This window comes from Thamnophis sirtalis, unplaced genomic scaffold (assembly GCF_051295495.1).
Source record: "Thamnophis sirtalis isolate CommonGarterSnake01/CBP01778 unplaced genomic scaffold, rThaSir2_p1.2 scaffold_15, whole genome shotgun sequence".
NCBI lineage: Eukaryota > Metazoa > Chordata > Lepidosauria > Squamata > Natricidae > Thamnophis > Thamnophis sirtalis.
This window is the reverse complement of record NW_028261395.1, coordinates 29,908,586-29,931,281: the sequence shown is the minus strand read 5'-3', so window position 1 is coordinate 29,931,281 and position 22,696 is coordinate 29,908,586. Positions and strand designations below refer to the sequence as shown.

At 41.9% G+C, this 22,696-nt stretch overlaps 1 protein-coding gene across 4 annotated transcripts; it reads left to right on the top strand.

Moving 5' to 3' along the window:
• The first annotated feature begins 6,743 nt into the window (after window positions 1–6,743).
• On the top strand, window positions 6,744–22,299 carry LOC106550174 (pulmonary surfactant-associated protein D-like). Of its 4 annotated transcripts, none has more exons than XM_087701835.1 (6): window positions 6,744–6,804; window positions 10,153–10,228; window positions 11,018–11,187; window positions 12,593–12,673; window positions 16,367–16,450; window positions 20,184–22,299. In XM_087701835.1, exons 2-6 carry the CDS (start codon window positions 10,209–10,211, stop codon window positions 20,561–20,563), a joined length of 735 nt encoding a protein of 244 aa, XP_087557961.1. In that variant the 5' UTR covers window positions 6,744–6,804; window positions 10,153–10,208; the 3' UTR covers window positions 20,564–22,299. The 4 variants fall into 4 exon arrangements, with proteins under 4 accessions (XP_087557961.1, XP_087557960.1, XP_087557958.1 ...); XM_087701834.1 differs by lacking the exon at window positions 6,744–6,804 and adding an exon at window positions 9,086–9,178; XM_087701832.1 differs by lacking the exon at window positions 6,744–6,804 and adding an exon at window positions 9,096–9,178 and having other exon boundaries at window positions 9,938–10,228.
• The last annotated feature ends 397 nt before the right edge of the window (window positions 22,300–22,696 follow it).

The following is a 22,696-nucleotide window of genomic DNA, read 5'->3' as shown; positions in this document are numbered from 1 at the left end:
TCTGTTGCCACCCAATATGGGATCATCATGATGTCGTGGGAAAGTCTGGGTTGTTTAGACCGATGGAATTTCATACCCAGGGCAAACAGCCTTGGAAATGCCCAGCATAAGTGGTACAAACAGCTCTGGTCTACTTAACGTGTCAGCTTCCCCCAACCCCATTTCGCATCATGAGATATACAGGTGTGGATTGTCCCAAATGCCTTCCTCCTCCCTTTCCCTTTGATGGCAGGACACCAACAAGGCAGCAGGCTGATGAGGGAGATCCTGACAGATATTTTTCCATGGCCATTTGGCTGTGTGGGACAATTAAACACACATCCAGGGGAGCCAATGCATTTGCCGAGGGAGCGTGGAGCAGGGGGGGGGGAGAGACACACAAACAGAGAATGAAGAAGGGAGGGAGGGATGGCAGGAGAGAGAAACAGTCCAGAGGGAAAGGAAAAATGAGGAAGCCAAGGTGCTACAAAAGGGGGAGCTTCCCCCTTTCTCCTCCCTCTTTTTTTTTAATCTCCACCCAGTTTGGCCAGGTCCCACTAGAGGGAAAGAGTGTGACGGGAGAATAAGCAGGAAGGGTTTATATTTGTGGGATTGGGGGGAAGAGAAAGAGAGAGAGAGCAAGAGTGAGCCAGGAGGGAAGCAAAAATGTGGGGAAGGCAGAGCTTTGCAGATGGAGTAAGCAAACTTACAAACAGGACATGTCTCTCTCCCACTCCCTCTCTCACACTTTCCCTCCAACAGCATCTGGACGGAGTGAAGGGAGATGCATCCAAATGGTAAAGGAGGGAACTAGAAGAAAAGCCGTCCTGGGCCTAATTCTTACTAACAGAAAAGTGACAGAGGGAGTTGCCAGAACTTTGGACAAGAGTGACTATGTTATATTGGAATTTAATATAATGCAAACACAAGCGATAGAATATAATCCAATCAGTGTCTTAAAACTTAAAAGAGATAATTTTAAGAAACTCAGAGAGAGCCTAAGCAAAATTTATTGGATAGAATTCCTAAAAGGGAAAACAAGAAATGTGGGAAATACTGAAAAATGTAATCATAAAAGCCCAGTCCAACACAATACCACTAGGAAAAAAAACCAAGAAATTCAGGAAGAAACCAGCATGGTTTCAGAGATCTCTCTGATAAACTGAAAGACAAAAAGGATAAGTACAAAAATTGGAAAGAGGGACACATAACTAAGGCAGAATACTGGCAGATAGCCCAAATCTACAAAGGTGAAGTCAGGAAAGCAAAGGCTCTCAATGAACCAAGATTTGCAACAAAAGTCAAAGATAATAAGTTTCTTTCAACATATAAATATCAAGGGGAAAAGCCAAGTAAACAGTCAGTTTAACCTAATTGTAAAAGACAGACTAGAAATAAAAATTAAAATAAACAAGAAAATTGTAAGAGAACACCTGTCTAACCTTGATGTACACCTGATAGATCACCTCCCAGAGTTCTGAAGGAGATGGCAGATGTTATCTCAGAACCATTGTACCATAACTTTTTTTTAAAAAAAATCCTGGAGCACCTGCCAAAGGATTGGAAAAGACCTGATGTGGTTCCCATCTTCAACAAAGGAGGGAAAAACAGAGGGATCTTGGAGTCCTAATGAATTGTCACGTAAACATGAGCCAGCAGTGTGTGGTGGAAGCCAAAAAAACCTAGGATAATCCTTGGTTGTATAAAAACAGAGGCCCAGAATCAAAATCGTGTAAAGTATGAGTACCGCTTTATAAAGCCTTAATAAGACCGCACCTGAAATACTGCATCCAGTTTTGGTTACCACATTACAAAAAAGATGTTGACGCTTTGGAAAAAGTGCAAAGAAGAGCAACTAAGATGATTACAAGCCTGTAGCCAAAAGCATAGGGAGAACGGTTGCAGGAATTGGGTTTGGCTAGTCTAAAGAAAAGAAGGGCCAGTTCAAACTTTCCAGTATTTGAAGGGCTGTCACAAAGAAGAGGCAATTAACTTATTTTCCAAAGCACCTGAAGGCAGGACAAGAAACAATGGATGGAAACTAATCAAGGAGAGCCGCAACCTGTAATTAAGGAGAGTTACTAACAATGTGGACAATTAACTAGAGCAGGGGTCTCCAACCGTGGCAACTTTAGGCCTGATGGACTTCAACTTCCAGAATTCCCCCAGCAAGCTGGCTGGGGAATTCTGGGAGTTGAAGTCCTCCAGGCCTAAAGTTGCCAAGGTTGAAGACCCCTGAACTAGAAGAAAGCTTGCCTTCAGAAATTGTAGATGCTTCATCACTGGAAGTTTTTAAGAAAAGTCTGGACAATCACCAGTCTGAAATAGTATAGGGTCTCCTGCTTAAGCAGGGTGTTGGACTAGAAGACCTCCAAGGTTCCTTCCAGCTCTATTCTGATTGAAGTGTTATAATCCCTTGGTAAACCATATTTGGAATATTGCATCCCATTTTTCTTGAAAAGCAGGGGTGCTCTGCCTCAAGTGTTGTAGGCTTGCTCAGGGCATGCAGTTAACTCCATGTTTAGGAATCTCTTTCAGATCAAGTTTATTATCAGGCATTCTTAATAGCAAAACTTACAGATCAGTGTTAAGATACTTCTGACTTTCTATAATCTATCTCAACATGTGGTGTAAAAAGATGATGATTTCGCTCCCATGTTGAGAGAGAGAAGGCAAACACATTGCTCCCTTGGAATTCAAAAAGCCCGGCTATTGTCTCTGCATGTAAGCAGAATGCCCAAGTGGCCAATCAGAAACACAGATGTAATCACATGTCATGGATCTACATAAGGAAATATCTGCCTACATTTCCCAGGAGGTAGTTTCTTAAAGGAGACAGCTCTTAATTCCTACACTATCTATATACTGCTGGGGCAGCACAAGGGGAAATAAGCCATTTCCCTCTCAACATAGCATCTTGGCTTATCAGTGTTTGGTTTGATCTCTGTTACATCTTTTCAGGCACAAGACTAACAGAGTGCAGACCGAATGGCATAAGATAGCAGTAAGTGCTAAAGCATACAGCTGTGATCTAGCACATCAGAAAACAAGTTTGTGTCAGAGTTTGTTGCGTACATTCAAATCCAGAAAGCACACCAAGGTAACTGATTCAGCTGGATTCATTAATTTCTTTATATACATAAGAATAGATGAATAAAGGCTTTCAGAGAGCTCCTGGGGGCTGGGGAAGGCAGAAATGAGTGAAAAATGGGCCGTATTTTGCTTAATTTTGCCCCCACAACCCCCAGGAGTACTCTATAAGCCTCCTAAAGGCTATACATGCAATTTTTTTGACAAAAAATGGGCCTGCTTTTGCAAAAAAAGAGGCTGTTTTTTGCTTGTTTTGAGGTCCCCACTCCCCAGGAGCACTCTGCAAGCCCCCTAAAGGCTATTCCTGCCATTTTGTGGGGGGGGGAAACGGGCCTGTTTTTTGTGAAAAACAGAAAAAACACAAAAAAACCCCACAAAAAAACAGGCCATTTGGGAGGGTTTGAAGAGTGGAAAAGTTTTTTTTTTTTTAGTTTGCCTCTTCAAAACCTTGCTGCGTCTTATACTCCGGTGCATCTTATACTCTGAAAAATACAGTAGTTAGTTTCATTTCAGCAGACAAGTCCAGAGAGACTGCTAGTTTACTTCTCAGAGCAGCAGACTGCTTAATACAGCTAAGTCATGCCCAGACTTCTTACTTAAGTTTCTATTTCAATTCTCTGCACAGACTCAGATTTGTTTAAGCTCCCATTGGCTGATTTAGTTGCTATGCCTATTCATTGGCTGACCTTCTTCCCATGTCTCTCCCAGTCATGAATATTTTAACAGTTTGGTCCAGTGGTGAAGGCATCAGGCTAGAAAGCAGGAGACCACAAGTTCAAGTTCCACCTTAGCCATGAAAGGCAGCTGGGCAAATGTGGGCCAGTTACTCTCTCACAGCCAACAGGGTTATTGTGGTGGGGAAAATAAGAGGAGGAAGGTGCATTGCAGTGGTGGTATTCATTTTTTTTTACTACTGGTTCTGTGGGCGTGTCTTGATGGGCATGACATGGCTTGGTGGGCATGATAGGGGATGGTTACTGCAAAATCCCCATTTCCTCCTGATCAGCTGGGACTCAGGAGGCAGAGAATAGATGGAGGTGGGGTCAGTCAGAGGTGGTATTTACTAGTTCTCCAAACTACTCAAAATTTCTGCTACCAGTTCTCCAGAACTGGTCAGAACCTGCTGGATCCCACCTCTGGTGCATTGGATATATTTGCCACCATGAGTTATTTGTAAAAATAACAAAATAATAAATCAATCCATCAATAAATTATTATTTCAGTCCAATATCTCAGCGGTTACCCCACAAGGAAGATTGTTTCCTATTTTCCAAAGTACCTGAAGGCAGGAAAAGAAGGAACATATGGAAACTGGACAAGGAGATAACTGTCATAGGAAAATTCCAAAAGGAAACAAAGGCAACAACATAAGCAAAAATTCTTATTTTAAGATCAGAAGTTTATTGTTTCTAATAATTTGGAACATTAGAAATGAATAGATATAAAAGATATAATAGCAGTAACACACTGCCTTAACATATTAATGCAGTGGGCCAATGAGATATAGCAAGTCCTACAAGGACTGCTATAAATCAAAGAGCCCGGAGCTGATCTTAAACCCTATCTTTTATACTGTTCTTCTACCATATACATGCTTCACAACCTCACTAACTGTCACTTTCTGTGAACACCTGTGTACATTACTTTCAATTCTTTATTTCCAACAGTTTCATTCTTCGTGTTTTAAACCAATCCATACGTGCATATTTTGCAAAAATACATATTTCACCGTTAGTAACATGTTGTGGCCCGGCAGGAGCCGTTGGAGCTGCCGCCAGACTCTGACAGCGAGGGGTCTTATGAGTCGGCCCTGGAGGAGGTGGAGAACTCTGGACAGGGTGCCGACTCCGAGCAGGGCGAGGAGAGACTGGTTGGCCACCAGGTGGCGCCGGACACTTGGATCAGAGGGAGTGATCTGGAAAACACTTGTGAGTTGTTTCGGGATGCACGCCGTCAAAGGGCTACTCAGCAGCAAGAACAACTGCATAATTATATGAGATGATTACACTCAGCTGATGCTTATTAAGATCCTCTCCTGATTATAAAAGAGACTGCTTGTGCCACACCCTTTTGCAGAAGTCAACGTTCACAATTAGGAGAAGCCAACTTGGAGAATTGGTTTGCTTGTTTGCATTAGCCTAGGTTTGTAGGACTTGCTGCCAGAGTGCTTATCTCTTTGTTTATTTTGGGCTTGCAGCCAACAAGAGTCTGGACTGATTAAAAGTATTCTTATTTACGTTTGTTTTTGGCTTTCGTTCCTGGATGGCAACTGGGGGGGGGGTCAGAACAGTAATGGTTCAGCAGGATTACAAATATTTCTGGTAAATTTTGAAATCACCCTAGCTGAAAACTTTGGTTCATATCTCTTTTTTCTGGGGCCTTCTATTATCCATAGGACTTATTGAATCTTAATAGATCAATAGGCTATATTTCTTGATTCCAACAGAATCAAACTAGAACTAAGAAGAAATTTTTCTGATAGTGAGAACAATTAATCAGTGGAACGACTTGCCTCCAGAAATTGTGGGTGCTCCATCATTGGAACTGTTTAAGAAGAGATTGGACAACCATTGGTCTGAAATGGAGACAGGTCTCCTGGTTGAGCAGGGGGCTGGACTAGATGATTTCCAAGGTACCTTCCAACTCTGTTACCCTATTTATCCTATCCTATTCATCAATATTAAATCATTTTCACCTTAAGATTTTACAAAATCATATGAAAGAATAATAAATCTTATGCAAAACACCCTCAAACCACCCTTTTTTAATGTTTATGAAATCTGTGACATTATAGTGCAATTTTAATTTTACTTTATTCCATTGTATTATTAAAATAGCTCTTTTCTCAATAGAGCGACACGGTGGCTCAGTGGCTAAGACACTGAGCTTGTCGATCAGAAAGGTCGGCAGTTCAGCGGTTTGAATCCCTAGCGCCGCATAATAGAGTGAGCTCCTGTTACTTGTCCCAGTTTCTGCTAACAGAAGCAGTTCAAAAGCATGTAAAAATGCAAGTAAAAAAATAGGGGCCACCTTTGGTGGGAAAGTAACAGTGCTTCGTGTGCCTTTGGCATTTAGTCATGCCGACCACATGACCATGGAGACATCTTCGGACATCGCTGGCTCTTTGGCTTTGGAAAAGAGATAAGCACCGCCCCCTAGAGTCGGGAACGACTAGCACATATGTGCAAGAGGAACCTTTACCTTTTTTCTCAATAGACATAGCAAAACAACTTCAGAAGAAGAAAATCCTGTTCTAAAAATCTATTTGGGCCCACAAGGAAAGCAACTATTTAATTGTGTTGATGGAAAGGAGAAATATTTGGTGTTAAATCACTGGTGATTCCGTTCTAAACCAGTCAGTCAGTTGAGAATCTTTAGAGCCATTTCTGCAAGGCTGAGAATGGATTAAGAGTTTATCCTTAAATATTTGCTTGCACCAGATATAAAGAGCCAGAATACTGCTTGCTTATGCTTCAAAACTACCCAACAATACTTGCTTTGTGATTAATATTCTTACAAGTGTCAATAAGGAAGCAATGGGGACGTCACAGTGCTAAGTGACACCGAACTGGGCTGAAAAATGTGGCTTGAATATGATGACTCAGAACATTTATTTTTAAAATGAGAATGTGAAATGTGAGACCTCATTACATAAGCTATTGTCTATAAATGGAAATCTTAAAGTCTACCAACTTATTCTTCTCCAAAAGCCTTTAAAACAGCGGAAATTACAAAGTAAGTGGTCTGTCTTTTGACTCAACCTTGAGTCAATCACTGGTGATTCCTTTCTAAATTTGTCACTCAATCAGCTGAGAACCTGAGAAACATTTCTCCAAGCCTGGTAATGAAGTAAGAGTTTATTGTTAAATATTTGCTTTCATCAACTATAAAGAGGTAGAGGTACGTTTAAAAAAAATGGCTGTTGTATTTTTCTATGCAGTCTGCTGATTATTTCTAAATATATATAAAACTAAGATTTTATTTGATTGAACAATCAGAATGCTGTTTTTTATTTATGGCAGACTTCAGAAAGGTAAGCCTCACTTCTATATGGTATTTCAATTCCTTTGAGCACGTGCATTTTTCTCAAGGCATGTCTTAATTCCATGTATGCTTTTTACAGTAATGAAGGCTGGGACTGAAACAGGCATTTTCTTACTCTATCAGCAGATTATATAGATAGATGATAGATAGATAGATAGATAGATAGATAGATAGATAGATAGATAGATAGATAGATAGATAGACAGACAGACAGACAGACAGACAATTAGGTAGGCAGGCATGCAGGAAGACATAGATTAGATAGAGGAACAATAGATAGGTGAAAGAAAGAAAGAAAGAAAGAAAGAAAGAAAGAAAGAAAGAAAGAAAGAAAGAAAGAAAGAAAGAAAGAAAAAAGAAGGATACACAGACAGACAGACACATAGACAGACATGATAGATAGATAGATAGATAGATAGATAGATAGATAGATAGATAGATAGATAGATAGATAGATAAAGATATACAGACAGGTGGCAGACAGGTAGGTAGATAGATAGGTAGGTAATTAGGTAGGCAGGCAGGAAGACATAGATTAGATAGATAGAATAGAGATAGATAGATGATAGATAGATAGATAGATAGATAGATAGATAGATAGATAGATAGATAGACAGACAGACAGACAGACAGTAGATTAATGATAGATAGATAGATAGATAGATAGATAGATAGATAGATAGATAGATAGATAGATGATAGATTGAAAGATAGATAGATAGATAGATAGATAGATAGATAGATAGATAGATAGATAGATAGATAAAGATAGACAGACAGGTGGCAGACAGGTAGGTAGATAGGTAGGTAGGTAATTAGGTAGGCAGGCAGGAAGACATAGATTAGATAGATAGAATAGAGATAGATAGATAGATAGATAGATAGATAGATAGATAGATAGATAGACAGACAGACAGACAGACAGACAGACACATATACAGATAGTAGATTAATGATAGAAAGATAGATAGATAGATAGATAGATAGATAGATAGATAGATAGATAGATAGATAGATAGATAGAGACAGGCAGGCAGGCAGACAGACAGACAGACAGACAGATGATTAATGATAGATTAATGATGGTAGATAGATGATAGATGATAGATGATGACAGATAGATAGAAAGATGATAGATAGATAGGTAGGTAGGTAGGTAGGTAGGTAGGTAGGTAGGTAGGTAGGTAGGTAGATAGATAGATAGATAGATAGATAGATAGATAGATAGATAGATAGATAGATAGATAGATAGATAGATAGATAGATAGATAGATAGATAGATAGATAGAAGACAGAGACAGACAGTCAGGTAATTAGGCAGGCAGGTAGGAAGACATAGATTAGATAGATAGAGAAACAATAGATAGATGAAAGATAGATATAAATAGATAGATAGATAGATAGATAGATAGATAGATAGATAGATAGATAGAAGATAGATGATAGATGATAGATGATGACAGATAGATAGATGGATGGATGGATGGATGGATGGATAGATAGATAGATAGATAGATAGATAGATAGATAGATAGATAGATAGATAGATAGATAGAAGACAGACAATTAGGCAGGCAGGTAGGAAGACATAGATTAGATAGATGAACAATAGATAGATGAAAGATAGATAGCTACATAGATAAACAGACAGACAGACAGACACATAGACAAACAGACAATAGATTAATGATAGTGTTGTGGCCCAGCAGCGGCCGGCTGAGTTGCTGGTGGACTCTGACAGCAATGACCATTTTGGGACTGCTCTGGAGAATGAGGAAGACGCTGGAGGGTGTTTGGAGTCAGGGCAGGGATTAGAGAGGCCTGTTGGCCACCGGGTGGCATCTGAGTCAGGGAGCAGTGAGGAGGAACAGAGGGAGGTTGTCCCTGATGTGTGCGTGCGTAGAGCTGAGAGAAGAGAGCAGCTGTGGAGAAGACGTCATAGAAGGAAGTAGGGAAAGCTGGCTACTGTTGTGGCCCCTCCCAAAGAGTTTATAGGTGGAGCAAGGGGAGGGGAATCATTGCAGGAAACAACAGTCCATTTTACTAGCCGTTGAGAAAGCATTCCGTAAGTCTAATCTTGGTTTCTTGAAGACAGCGTTCTAGACTCCTAGCCAAGGGGTGGCTTTAAGTCAGTAATTAGTCGTGGCAGACAGCGTGTCTGCATATTCATTAGAATCACGGGATAGGATAGATAGGTAGGTAGGTAGGTAGGTAGGTAGGTAGGTAGGTAGGTACAGACAGACAGACAGACAGACAGACAGACAGTAGATTAATGATAAATGATAGATAGACAGACAGACAGACACAGACAGGCACAGACAGACAAGATAGATAGATAAGATAGATAGATAGATAGATAGATAGATAGATAGATAGATAGATAGATAGATAGATAGATAGATAGATGGATGATATAGATAGATAGACAGACAGTAGATTAATAGATGAGAGATAGATGAGAGATGGATGGATGGATGGATGGATGGATGGACGGACGGACGGACGGACAGACAGACAGACAGACAGACAGACACAGGCGGGCAGGCAGGCAGGCAGTAGATTAATGATAGATAGATGATAGATAGATAGACCCACATAGACAGACAGTAGATTAATGATAGATGGATACATAGATAGATATAGATGAGAGAGAGAGAGAGAGAGAGAGAGAGAGAGAGAGAGAGAGAGAGAGAGAGAGAGAGAGAGAGAGAGAGAGAGAGAGAGAGAGAGAGAGAGAGAGAGAGAGAGAGAGAGAGAGAGAGAGAGAGAGAGAGAGATTGCACCTTTTTTAAAGATGTTGATGGTATCATTCCTTACCCAATAGGCTGAAATGAGAGCAAGAGGGTGGTTGCCTCATTAACACCCAGCCTGGTCAAGTGAAAACTTGAACAATGCCTTCAACACCAAATTTACTCTTCAAATAGAAGCAACAATACAGAATAGAAATGGCTGTCTGTCGATTGGTCTGTCTACCTCCCTACCTACCTTTCATCTATAATTTCTGCTGCATTTTTCTTCTCTGAATCCTGTCTTGTAAAGGTTGCAAGAGATACAGAGAAGCTGATTTCTGCTGAAGGATTTCCTTTATTCAACTCATGATGAGTCTGTCTTCAAGGTATTTTCTGTTTATCTTCTACTGTTGTTTATTACTACCTAACCAGGACACTTTGACTCCTGCAATAGACTTTCAATCACCTACAGTATTTACTGCTTTGTAATCTTCCCGATTCCCCTTGTTGTCACCTTTCAACTGGGCCTGTATTGGCAGTCCAAATCTGGTTTGATTTCCTACTGTGGTACCTTTAATTCTCTTCATTTCCTACTTCCTTAAAATCAAATAGACCTGACCAGAATTGGCTATAATTGGAAGGAGGATTCCAGAATGGTAGAAAAAATATACAGTTCAGGTCAGGGGTGGGTTGCTGCCAGCATTACTGCCGGTTCAGCATGCACAAAATTTTGCTTCGCTCGCGTACATGCCCGACGCGTGCTCTGCGTGCATGCGCATTTGCAGCTAAAAAGGTCTGTGCATGTGCACAATGTTTGGGGAAAAATTACATCTTTGCAATGAAGATTGTTCTGCGCATTCGCAGAACTGAAAATCGAGATGGCACCACCGAGGATAGAACCGGTTCGGGCACATGTCCATCCGAGTTACTACCTACTCGGCCGAATTGGTCCGAACCGGTAGGAACGCACCTCTCATTCAGGCTTCAATTGTTAGGATTTAGGTGGTATCTGAGTTTCTTTCTCTTTCTGCATGCACTAATAAAGTTGGGGATGAAATGTCTACAGGCATCCAACAAGGATTCTACAATTAATTGTCCAGGTACTTGTTCTTTATCCAGATTCTGACGATGTAGGTTGACTGGTTTTATGTTGTTGGTTTTTTTTGTCATCTTAGGCCAAACATCCAAACCATGCTGATATTCCTAATGCTTCTTCAGCTGACCTTGGGGGTCTCGCTCCAAGAAACCTCCAAATCAGCTCCTCAAGACTGGCTCCAAAGTGCATGCATGTTGATTATGTGTGCACCTAACAATGGGGATCCCAGAAGAGAAATGGCTATTCAAGGTATCTAAACATCTGCAAGAGACTGTGCTGTTTTCTTTTGGTTTTTATGCCTAGAAGGACGGTGCAGATACTTTGTGTGTTCTTATAACCCTCTGAGTCAGGTTCAGCTCCCATGTTCTGTTGTACTGATGAAAGATTCTAGAGATATGAAGATGTAGAAGAAAAATTACATTAGGACAGTATAGTTATTAAAGCAATTTAGTAACTATACTGTTATTAACTGTACTGATAACTCAGATATGCAATATCAAAAAAGGGGTTGTTGTTTTTTTGTCAAATAAGTAGAGAGTTCAGACCGCTACAATCAGTTTCAGATCCAATCGTTTGAATCTGTGTGGAGAAGCAACACACTGTAGTTGGAGCATAAGCAATAATTCAGCAATGCTTACTAATGTGTATAGATCAGGGGTGGGTTCTAGCTGGCGTTACTGCTGTTTTGCTCATCGGCCCACTTCATGCGTATGCACGGTTCAATAGAAATTGTTCTGTGCATGTGCAAAACTCAAAAACAAGATGGCGGTGGTGACTGCGGTGACCAGGGAACCGGTTTGGGGCATGGCCAGCCTGGGTCACTGCCGGTTCTGCAACTCAGGCCGGCATACCAGTACCAGTTCAGCCGAACCGGGCCGAAACGATAGGAACCCACCTCTGGTATAGATGTTTGCTAGAAGCCATAATTCTGTCACTGCCGTGTTTCTATGAAAATAGAGTCTTATTTTCTTTTGATCCCTGAAATAAGCACTTGGCCTTATTTTGGGGGAGGTCTTGTTATTTTTGAGGTGCAAGAGGCCCCTTAACTTTGGCCCATGGATCAGCTGATCCAGAGAGGGCCAGAAGTTCTCTCTCTGTTTCTGGCACACTCTTGCCAGTCCTAGTGTCACTGGGCCTGCCACTCTTTTTTGCGGCCACCACTAAGAGAAGGGGCGTGGTAGCTAGGATTTCTGGGAGCGGCCCCTGTGAAGCCATTCCACATGGATGGTAGGTGCACATGGGGGCATGGGACATGTTCCCCCCTTTGCCCCAGAAAATGGTGGGGACCGGCTGTGCACGCAGTTAAATATTTTAGGGGAGGACTTATTTTAGTGCATGCACTCAAAAGCCCGATTGGGCTTATTATCAGGGGAGGTCTTATTTTTGAGGAAATAAGGTACTATCCACATAGTTTGCATAATGATGTTGTGACATACCTAGTGTCACTGGCCTTCCCACAACCCAACCAGTAGAGTAGAAGGCTTAGCAAGAATTAGGAAGTAACATCTGACTAGTAGCAAAATCACCTCATGATTTTAAAAGTCTGAAGTGTTAGTACTATGTAAGGAACCTTGGCTGATAGTAACACTGTAAGAGTGGAATGTTTTCCTTTGAGTCATTGAACTAATCTGTTTTTCTCTTATAAAATCACCAGGACTCCAACAGTTTTCAAGTCCATCAGAACTTTTGGCTTTCTCTGCACCAAACCAAGATAAACTGGGAAGTGGGACAAATGGTAAGATTCATTTTTCAGAAACGAAATTTACTATGGGGAAAAAAGAGGGAACAAACTAGGGGAAAAAAATATTAAAGGGAGGGAATATTTATGATGCAAATATCAACAGGACAGAGAAGATAACTTAATGTACTGCACTATTTATTCCTTTATTCAATTTATTGTGTCGCTTCATCTTACCTGGAGGCGGCTTACAATCATTAAAACCCACAAAAACAATAAAACAATAAATAATGGCATTAAATTGATTAAGATTGAGGAAAATGGGGAGGGAGAGAGAAAGATGCACATGGGGATGAGACAGGGGTGAAATGCTACTGGTTTGGACTGGTTCGCCTGAATTGCTAGTAAAAAAATGCTACCGGTTCGCCCGAACTGGTGGTAAAAAAAATGCTACCAGTTCAGACGAATGGGTATTTCTGACAATCAGCTGTGCTGCACAATTTATATTAGCTAGAAATCATGCGGCACAGCTCATTGCCACACAGCTGATCATCGGAACTATCAATTCACCTGGCTGTGCAACAATCAGCTGTGCCATGGGATCTATATTAGTTAGAAAAGAAGGAAATCCTAAATCACATGGCACAGCTGTTCCCCACCTTGCTGTTCTCAGAAAAGGCTTCTTAATCCTCCCTTTTCTGCACTGTGCATGCACACACGAAGCAAACAGGTAGCAAAGTGAACCAGTAGCAGACTTCAGAGCATTTCACCCCTGGGGTGAGGAGGTATTTAATCAATTAACCAAAATAATGTCTGCCCTCCATTGAGGATCCAGGCAGTTTGACGGAGTTAGGACTTCAGGCCCTTTCAGATTATGCTCTTTTTCTAAATACGATTTATCTTCCAAACATTCTAGTGAGATAGGCTGGGGCAAGAACTACCGTGTTTCCCCAAAAATAAGACAGGGTCTTATTTTCTTTTGACCCATGAAATAAGTGCTTGGCCTTATTTTGGGGGAGGTCTTTTGTGGCGCAGTAGGCGGCGAGGGTGGTCACCACATGGCTGCTGCTATGTTGCAATATTTTCAGGAGGGCTTATTTTCAAGGGAGGGTTTATTTTAGGGTATGCACTGAAAAGCCCAATTGGGCTTATTATCCTGGTAGGTCTTATTTTCAGGGAAACCGGGTAGGAATCTGCTTAGCTCTCTTTACTTTCTTGTTACATTGAGTCACGATCCTGCTCAAACCAAATCATATGATATTAGGGTCACACACCATTCAGCCAGGTTTCTTTTAGTCATTGTTTGCCAAATAAATCGCAATTGGCTTTCATTTACCCATCAAATGGTACATGTTGGTTGGGTTCCAACATCCGTGTTAATATGTTGTAGGATTCCTGCCACTGAGCTTTATAAACTCTGCTCTCTGGCTCAGCATTGTGTGTAAAAACAATGAGTGACTTATTCTACAGACTCTGCCTTGGTTTGTGTTCACTTCACAACCACCAATTCCTTTCTTCTGTCTCCTTGTATTTGTACAAAGTTGAACTTTGATATCAGTGTGATGAGTACATCTGGTTTACAGGCCTGGAATTGTTTGAAGGATCAAAATGACAGCATCCCGTCATCTCTGACAGCAAAGTGACATTGCAGAAATTTCACTTTTTCCTTTTCTTTTGCCATCTTAGCTCTTTTCCTCCTCTGATATATAGAATAGAATAACATAGAATTTCCTTCCTTCCTTCGTCCCTTCCTTCCATCGGTCCTTCCTTCATTCTTCCTTTCAAATAGAATAACAGAGTTGGAAGGGACCTTGGAGGTCTTCTAGTCTAACTCTCTGCTTAGGCAGCAAACCCTAGCAAATCCAACATCTTCTTAAAACATCCAGTGTTGGAGCATTCACAATTTCTGGAGGAAAGTTGTTCCACTGATTAATTGTTCCAACTGTCAAGAAATTTCTCCTTAGTTCAAGATTGCTTCTCTCCTTGATTTGTCTCCATCCATTGCTTCTTATTCTACCCTCAGGTGGTTTGGAGAATAGTTTGACTCCCTTTTCTTTGTGGCAACCCCTGAGATATTGGAACACTGCTATCATGTCTCCCCTAGTCCTTCTTTCCATCAAACTAGACATACCCAGTTCCTGCAGCCGTTCTTCATAAGTTTTAGCCTCCAGTCCTCTTATAATCTTTTTTGCTCTTCTCTGCCCTCATTCTGGAGGGCAGTCTTTCTTCTGCTCCTTAAAGAAAAAGGAACAGGCCCTCTTGTTCATCTATCGTTAGATCATCCCTCACTGAAGCCTCCCCCAAATCTTCCTTGGCTCATAGGTTTTGTTTTTTTTAATATGTTGAACTTGTGCATATTTATACAAGGTTGTTTTATTTCCTGCTCCAAACAATGGTGCAGTTATTTCACCTGCCATCCACTGAGTTAATAAACTGGTTTCTCAGGCAAACATAGTTGTGGTCCATGAAGGAGAGATTTAGAACTTGCTATTTTCTACAGGCAAAACCTGTCCAACCAGCCTTCCTATCAAAAGCGGAATTGAAATCTATTTAAAACACTGGAAAGCAGGATATCTATTGTTTGGGGCTCATGAACTTCCTTCTGTCTAGTGGTGGGATTCATTTTTTTTACTATCAGTTCTGTGGACACGGCTGGTGGGCATGGCAGGGGAAGGTCACTGCAAAATACCCATTCCCACCCCATTCCAGGGGAAGGATACTGCAAAATCTCCATTTCCTCCCAATAAGCTGGGACTCAGTCCAGGGTGGTATTTACCGGTTCTCTGAACTACTTAAAATTTCCCCTACCGGTTCTCCACAACTGGTCAGAACCTGCTGAATACCACCTCTGATTCTGTCTTATTACGAAGGTTACTCTGCTTCTTGTTCAACCAAGAAAGACACTGTGTTTAGCAGAAAAAATCATAAGGAAACATAATATCAGGAATCGATGGAGGCGCTTCCCACTTCAAATTTAAATGTGCATATTAGAAATATCTGCGGCATTAAGCTCCCAAACTCAAGGATAAATAAGCCCTGAAATATCTCTTTATATCATGAATGGGCATCTTCTGCATGAATTTTTGAGTCAACGTTTGGTGAAAACCTCCAAGACAGACTCCACAAGAATGTATAGTTATGAAGGATACACTTCCAAAGCAGAGGTGGTATTCAACAGGTTCTGACCAGTTCTGGAGAACCAGTAGTGGAAATTTTGAGTAGTTTGGAGAACTGGTAAATACCACCTTTGACTGACCTCGCTCCCATCTATTCTCTGCCTCCTGAGTCCCAGCTGATCGAGAGGAAATGGGGATTTTGCAGTAACCTTCCCCTGGGGTGGGGAGGGAATGGAGATTTTACAGTATCCTTCCCCTACCACTTCCACCAAGTCATGCCCACAGAACCAGCAATAAAAAAATTGAATTCCACCACTGTTCCAAAGATAGAATACCATTTTTCATATATTCCTAAAAGTGAAATTAGTCTTAATTTAATTTCAATCCTATTTCCTTCTTCAAAACATATGAGAGAACCCTCATGGTTTCTTTAAAAAAAATATCTGACAAATCCAATCATTGGGTGCCTGAAGAAAGAGCACTAGGAAGGAGGGTCAAGTTATTGAGTCCCTCTGACTAGATGGAAATGTTCTCCAGGGTCGTGACTATTAGAAATATCATTCTTTGCAATGAAGAATCTCTAATTAAATTTGATGTCAATGAGGAACTCTAACTCAATTCCATTCCCATTCAGAGCTTGAGCTTCTTAAATTGCAAATAAAAGAACTTCGGATTCAGATGGACATTCTCAAAGCTACCTTCATCAAAGTTCAACAAGGTAAGACATTTGGGAGGAGGGGTTACGCCAGCGATGGCTAACCATTTACGTTGCCGTGTGCCGACCTGCATGCCAGAAATGGCATGCAAAGCCATCCCGCCTGGACTGTGCAGCCTCGCTGGCCTTCACACATGCAGGAGCGCCAAAATCTGGAAGACCAGCATTTTGGTGCATATGCACGTGCCAGCACCCAAACCTCTACTTTCTGTCATGGGCTGGTGCCCAACACACAGCTGGCTGCCATGCCTGCTTGCGACGGAAACCCCAAAGTTTGGTGTCGGCACCTGCATGTGTGCTGAACGCTGTTCCTGGTTTCAGCACTCCTACGCATACAAAGGCCAGCTGACCAGCACACGTGTGCACAGGAATGCAGAAGAGGAGCCAGAGAGGCTACGCATCCCTCACGGGATGGCTCTGCATGCTGCTTCCGACACACATGCCATAGGTTGGCCACTACGGGGTTAGGCCCTTCTGGTATGTGTGTTTCCATATCTTGATCTAGCTAACAACCCTGCTGGTTCTCCCTCCAAATATTAATCAGGGACAACCCTATCTGGCTTTCAAGGCAGTTCTGAGATCAGTGGACTCCAACAGTGGCTCTGATAACACTACAGGAATTCTGTCCTCTGGCTTTCCCATTGTTTAATAACCACTGTACACAGATAATCCTTGACTTACGACATTTCATTTTGTAACCATTCCAAGTTACAACAGCAATGAAAAAAGGGACTCATCATGTTTTCCGAAAATAACACAGGGTCTTATTTGCTTTTGGCCCCCAAAATAAGAACTTGGCCTTATTTTGGGGGAGGTCTTATTATTTTTGAGGTGCAGGAGGCGGCAAGCGTTGTCACTTCATGGCTGCTGCTGTGTTGCAATATTTTCGGGGAGGGCTTATTTTCAGGGGAGGCCTTATTTTAGCTCATGTGCTCAAAAGCCCGATTGGGCTTATTATCTTGGGGGGGGGGGGTCCTTATTTTCAGGGAAATTGGGTAGGAATGTTTCTCACACTTATGACCATTGCAGCTTCCCCATGGTTTGATCAAGTTTCTTTTAAATGGTGGAAGAATTAGGTATGTAAAATGCTTGACTGTGTGTCAGGGTTCTGCCCAATGCCTAATTAGCACATGAATCTCAAGGCGCGGTTCAAAAGGAGCATCATATCGGCACATACCAAGTGAGGCCAATTCTGACCTCACTTAATTCACACCTTGACTCTCACCCTGTTTCCCCCTCCCCCCAAGGTGAGTCATTAGTCACATTCCCCAACGAAACAATTTCGTGGGTTGTAGAAGTCACTCCCGCTGGCCACTGTGGATCTCCACGGAGATGGCCTTGACATTTGCCAGCTGGATTGTGCTTTGTTTTGACTGAGGTGCAAATTCCTCGATGCAGCTGCGAGGCTCGATTCCCCATCCCCCTGCCTAGGGCAACTTGAGAGCAGGTTGGGAAAGCTTCGCGAGTTGACACAGTGGCTCTGATAACAGGAATTCTCTCCTGGGGGTTTTCATTATACCCCAGATAATCTTTGACTTACAACAGTTTGTTTAGTGATGATTCAAACTTACAACGGCAATGAAAAAAGTGACTTAGTTCTTCACACAATCATTGCAGCATCCCCCTGGTGAAGTGATCATAAAAGGGGGCCCAACTCACTTAACAAATGCCTCATTTAAGCAACAGAAAAATTTGGTTCAATTGTGGTCATTACTCAAACTAGGTAACATCTTCGGTGTTAGACTAGCACTGATGATGATACTTAGTTGGGTAATGAGATGTCTGCAAGAAAACAACCAAGCCAGGAGCCGAGGTGGCACAGTGGTTAAATGCAACACTGCAGGCTGCTTCAGCTGACTGCAGTTCTGCAGTTCGGCTGTTCAAATCTCACCAGCTCAGGGTTGACTCAGCCTTCCATCCTTCCGAGGTGGGTAAAATGAGGACCCGGATTGTTGTTGGGGGCAATATGCTGACTCTGTAAACCGCTTAGAGAGGGCTGAAAGCCCTATGAAGCGGTATATAAGTCTAACTGCTATTGCTATTGCTATTGCTATAAGCTCAGAGGGCATCAATGACCCCTCAAGTCCTATTCTGCTTTTCAGGGTCTGCCCCTGAATTTTAGCTATTTAGAAAGTAGATTTTGACAATGAAAACAATGACCCAGAGAAGTGGGATATCTCTGCTTCGTTGTCCTCAGTGAGAGGAGGGACAATCCTCTTTAAAATTTTAATTTAGATCCCTGAACAAAGTAAGGTGTCCACACTATGATCGGAGTTAGTATAGCGAAAAGGAGAAATGAAAGCCACACGTAGATGTCTAGCTGCTCATTTATCTTTTATATGTTTCCCCTTTTTTATGACACATTTTTAAAAAGTTCATAAAGCAAGGTAAATAAAAGGCATGTACAAAAGAATAAAACAGTAAGATGCAATTAATGTTCATTAACCTGCAATGTAAAATGCAAGTAAGGAAAGCATGGAGATGGGAGCGTCATGAAGGTTATACTTTTCAATATATCATCAGTTGCTTCTCAAGTTGTGTAATGCATTGACTTACTTTTTAGATTAAAATTTTTTTAAAGCTATTAAGCTCTAAAATATCTAGTTAACAAGGTATCACCAGGGATGAAGCAAGTTCTGACAGGTTCTGAAGAACCGGTAGCGGAAATTTTGAGTAGTTCAGAGAACCAGCAAATACCATCTCTGGTTGGCCAAAGAATGGGGTGGAAATGGAGATTTTGCAATTTCCTTCCCCTGGAGTGGGGTTAAGTATGAGCCAGCTGTGTGCAGCAGCTGCCAAAAAAGGCAACCCAGTTCTAGGCTGCATAAACAGAGGGATAGAATCAAGATCATGTGATGTGTTAAAACCACTTTATAATGCCTTGGTAAGGCCACACTTGGAATAGCAATAGCAATAGCAATAGCAGTTAGACTTATATACCGCTTCATATGGCTTTCAGCCCTCTCTAAGCAGTTTGCAGAGTCAGCATATCGCCCCCACAGTCTGGGTCCTCATTTCACCCACCTCGGAAGGATGGAAGGCTGAGTCAACCTTGAGCCGGTGAGATTAGAATCGCTGAACTGCGGATAACAGTCAGCTGAAGTGGCCTGCAGTACTGCACCCTAACCACTGCGCCACCTCGGCTCTATACTGTATTTGATTTTGGTTACTATGATGTAAAAAAGATGTAGAGACTCTAGAAAGAGTGCAGAGAAGAGCAACAAAGATAATTTAAAAATTGGATGCTAAAATAAATAAAGAACGCTTTCTGGAATTGGGTATGTCTAGTTTAATTAAGAGAAAGACTAGGGGAGGCATGATAGCAGTGTTCCAGTATCTCAGGGGCTACCACAAAGACGAGGGAGTGAAGCTATTCTCCAAAGCACCTGACAGGTAGGTAGGGCAAGAAGCAACAGGTGGAAACTAATCAAGGAGAGAAGCAACTTAGAACTGAGGAGACATTTCCTGACAGTGAGAACAATTAATCAGTGGAACAGCTTGCCTCCAGAGATTGTGAATGCTCCAACACTGGAAGTTTTAAAGAAAATGTTGGATAACCATTTGTCTGAAGTTGTGTAAGGTTTCTTGCCTAGGTAGGGGGTTGGATTAGAAGACCTCCAAGGTCCCTTCAAACTCTGCTATTCTATTCTATTCTAAATGCCCGCTCCCATTTTCCCAGGCACTAAAGACGCCTCCAGAGCATATTTCAATGTTTTCCTATTCTCTTTCCTTCTAGCTACCCTGGCTCCCAATGGAATGCTTGTGGGTGACAAAATGTTCAAAAGAAGTGACTCTAAGGGAGATTTCCAGGCCGCTACCGGCAACTGCGCACACATGAATGGCAAACTTGCCTTGCCAAGGAATCCGGAAGAGAACGAAGCCCTCAAAAAAATATTAGAACAGCGTAACGAACGGGCCATTCTGGGAACCATGTACAGCACAGCTGAAAAGAAGTTTAAAGATCTCAATGGCCATTCTCTACAATTTTTCAACTGGGCTCCAGGAGAACCGAATAATCCTGGTTACGAAAAGTGTGTGGAAATGCACCCAAATGGCCAGTGGCATGATAGAATTTGCGATATCGGCTGGGCAATCATCTGTGAATTTAGCATCTAATGGACATTGGGTTGGGGTAAGGAAAGAAAAAGATTTCCACCATAGAGCTGAAAAAGAAAGCTTAATCTGTGTATTGCACATACAGTCTAGCATATGGCAACTAGGTCCCAATCCAATAGCTTCTCCTGTTTTCAGCAAGGAGATCTGAAGTCAAGTTTTACTCTGTTGACTTCAGCCTTGTCATTCCAACCGAAGTTGCCTTCTTCCACTTAAACCAACCACCTTGGAATCCTTCCTCTGTCCTCCACTGAAGTAGTGACCTAATTTGAGACTGCTTTGCTTTTACAATCCAGCATCAGATAGATGTTGCCATCTTCCAAGTCTTCTCTAGCTTAGCCTAGACAGCAAATCTTGCACGGAAACGTAGCAGCTTATAGATCCATTTTCCAATTTCTAAATAAATGCATTTCCTGCCAGCATTTGTTGCTTGAGACACTTTTTAAAATCTCTATTGTAAAAGGTAAAGGTAAAGATTCCCCTCGCACTTATGTGCTAGTGGTTCCTGACTCTAGGGGGAGATGCTCATCTCTGTTTCAAAGCCGAAGAGCCAGGGCTGTCTGAAGATGTCTCCGTAGTCATGTGGCTGGCATGACTAAATGCCAAAGGAGCACAGAACACTGTTACCTTCCCACCAAAGGTGGTCCCTATTTTTCTACTTGCATTTTTATATGTTTTCAAACTGCTAGGTTGGCAGAAGCTGGGACAAGTAACGGGAGCTCACAACAAGTTATGCAGCATTAGGGATTCGAACCGATGAACTGCTGACCTTCTAATCAACAAGCTCAGTTTCTTAGCCATTGAGCCACCCTTATGACAATATAATATTCGAAGCTAAATCCGAGGAAAAAGGGCCAGAAAATGAAAATGGAATGAAATTCCTGTAGTGGAAATCAGCCATTTCTCTCGCAACACTGCATCGTGCCTTGCACTGCACAACAGGATGAGCTCCCATTCCTTGCCTCAGCTCCTGCCCACCTAGCAGTTCGAAAGCATGCAACTGCAAGTAGATAAATAGGTACCACTTTGGTGGGAAGGCAACAGTGTTTCATGCGCCTTTGGTGAATAGCCATACTGGCCACATGACTGCACAAATTGTCTTTGAACAACACTGCCCCCTAGAGTTGGACACAACTGGACAGGGGAAGCCTTTGCCTTAATAGTGATGAACAGAGAGTGTCATGAAGGACACTGCCACAATATGGATGAGCCGCGTGTGAATTTTGCAAAGCCCTGCAAAAATGAACTGAATTGAAGGGGTTCAGAAACATATGTGGAGACATATTCAAGCAGAATTTGGAGTGACTTGAAGTACAACCAGAACGTTCTCTGCAGGGGTGGCATTCACTTACTTTCCCTACTGGTTTGTAAATGTTGAGTGCATGTGTGCACACTCATTTCACCCACACACACCACCTCTGCACAGGCGTTCAGCCTTCCACAGATGCACTTTTTGCTGAAAAAGGGCCTAAATGGGATGCCATAGAGCCGAGGCAGGTATTTCCACTACCTGCTCAGCCAAACCGGTTTGAACTGGCAGAATACCACCTCTGGTTTTCTGGCTCTGTGAATTTTAAAGCTATTTCTCCAGCATCTGTACTTAAAAGTTCAAATCTCTTTAATTGCCATGACTTTTTCAAGGAATTTTAATACACTGAACAAAATTCATTTCTCCTTACCTAATTCTCCCTCTCCTGCTACAAAAACAAAATGAAATAAAATTGCTTACAGGGCCGCAACATTTGTGTCCTTAATTAATGTTCTGAGCATTTCTTTCCCTTTTTTCTTTTCTTTTGGTATGCTAAAAAAAAAAAGTCTCAGCGGTTCCTTCGAGAGGAAGCCACAAAGCTGTCAGTCCACCTTTCTCTTTGAAAGTACCCATGATGTGAGCTTGCATTTAATGTTTAATTGATGCTGAGCAAGGAGACTCAAAGGTGTTTGTGATGATATACATAATACATGCCTGCAGACATTTCAGGATGATAGCATCCGGTGTTGAGTAGTGGGATGAAGCAAGAGTTTCTTCCTGAAAAGAAGGACCATCATGAGCTCTAGAGTGATTCATTGTGTGGTTGTGGTTGTTAGTTGCAAAGTCATGTCCGACTCATTGCAACCCATGGACAACGTTCTTTCAGG

What these genes read in the sequence shown, in the direction of transcription:
- LOC106550174 (XM_087701835.1), top strand. Translation starts at nt 10,209, where the DNA reads ATGATGAGTCTGTCTTCAAG. An exon ending in ATGATGAGTCTGTCTTCAAG is followed by an intron (nt 10,229 to 11,017) that starts GTATTTTCTGTT and finishes TTGTCATCTTAG; the next exon opens with GCCAAACATCCAAACCATGC. An exon ending in CTTCATCAAAGTTCAACAAG is followed by an intron (nt 16,451 to 20,183) that starts GTAAGACATTTG and finishes CTTTCCTTCTAG; the next exon opens with CTACCCTGGCTCCCAATGGA.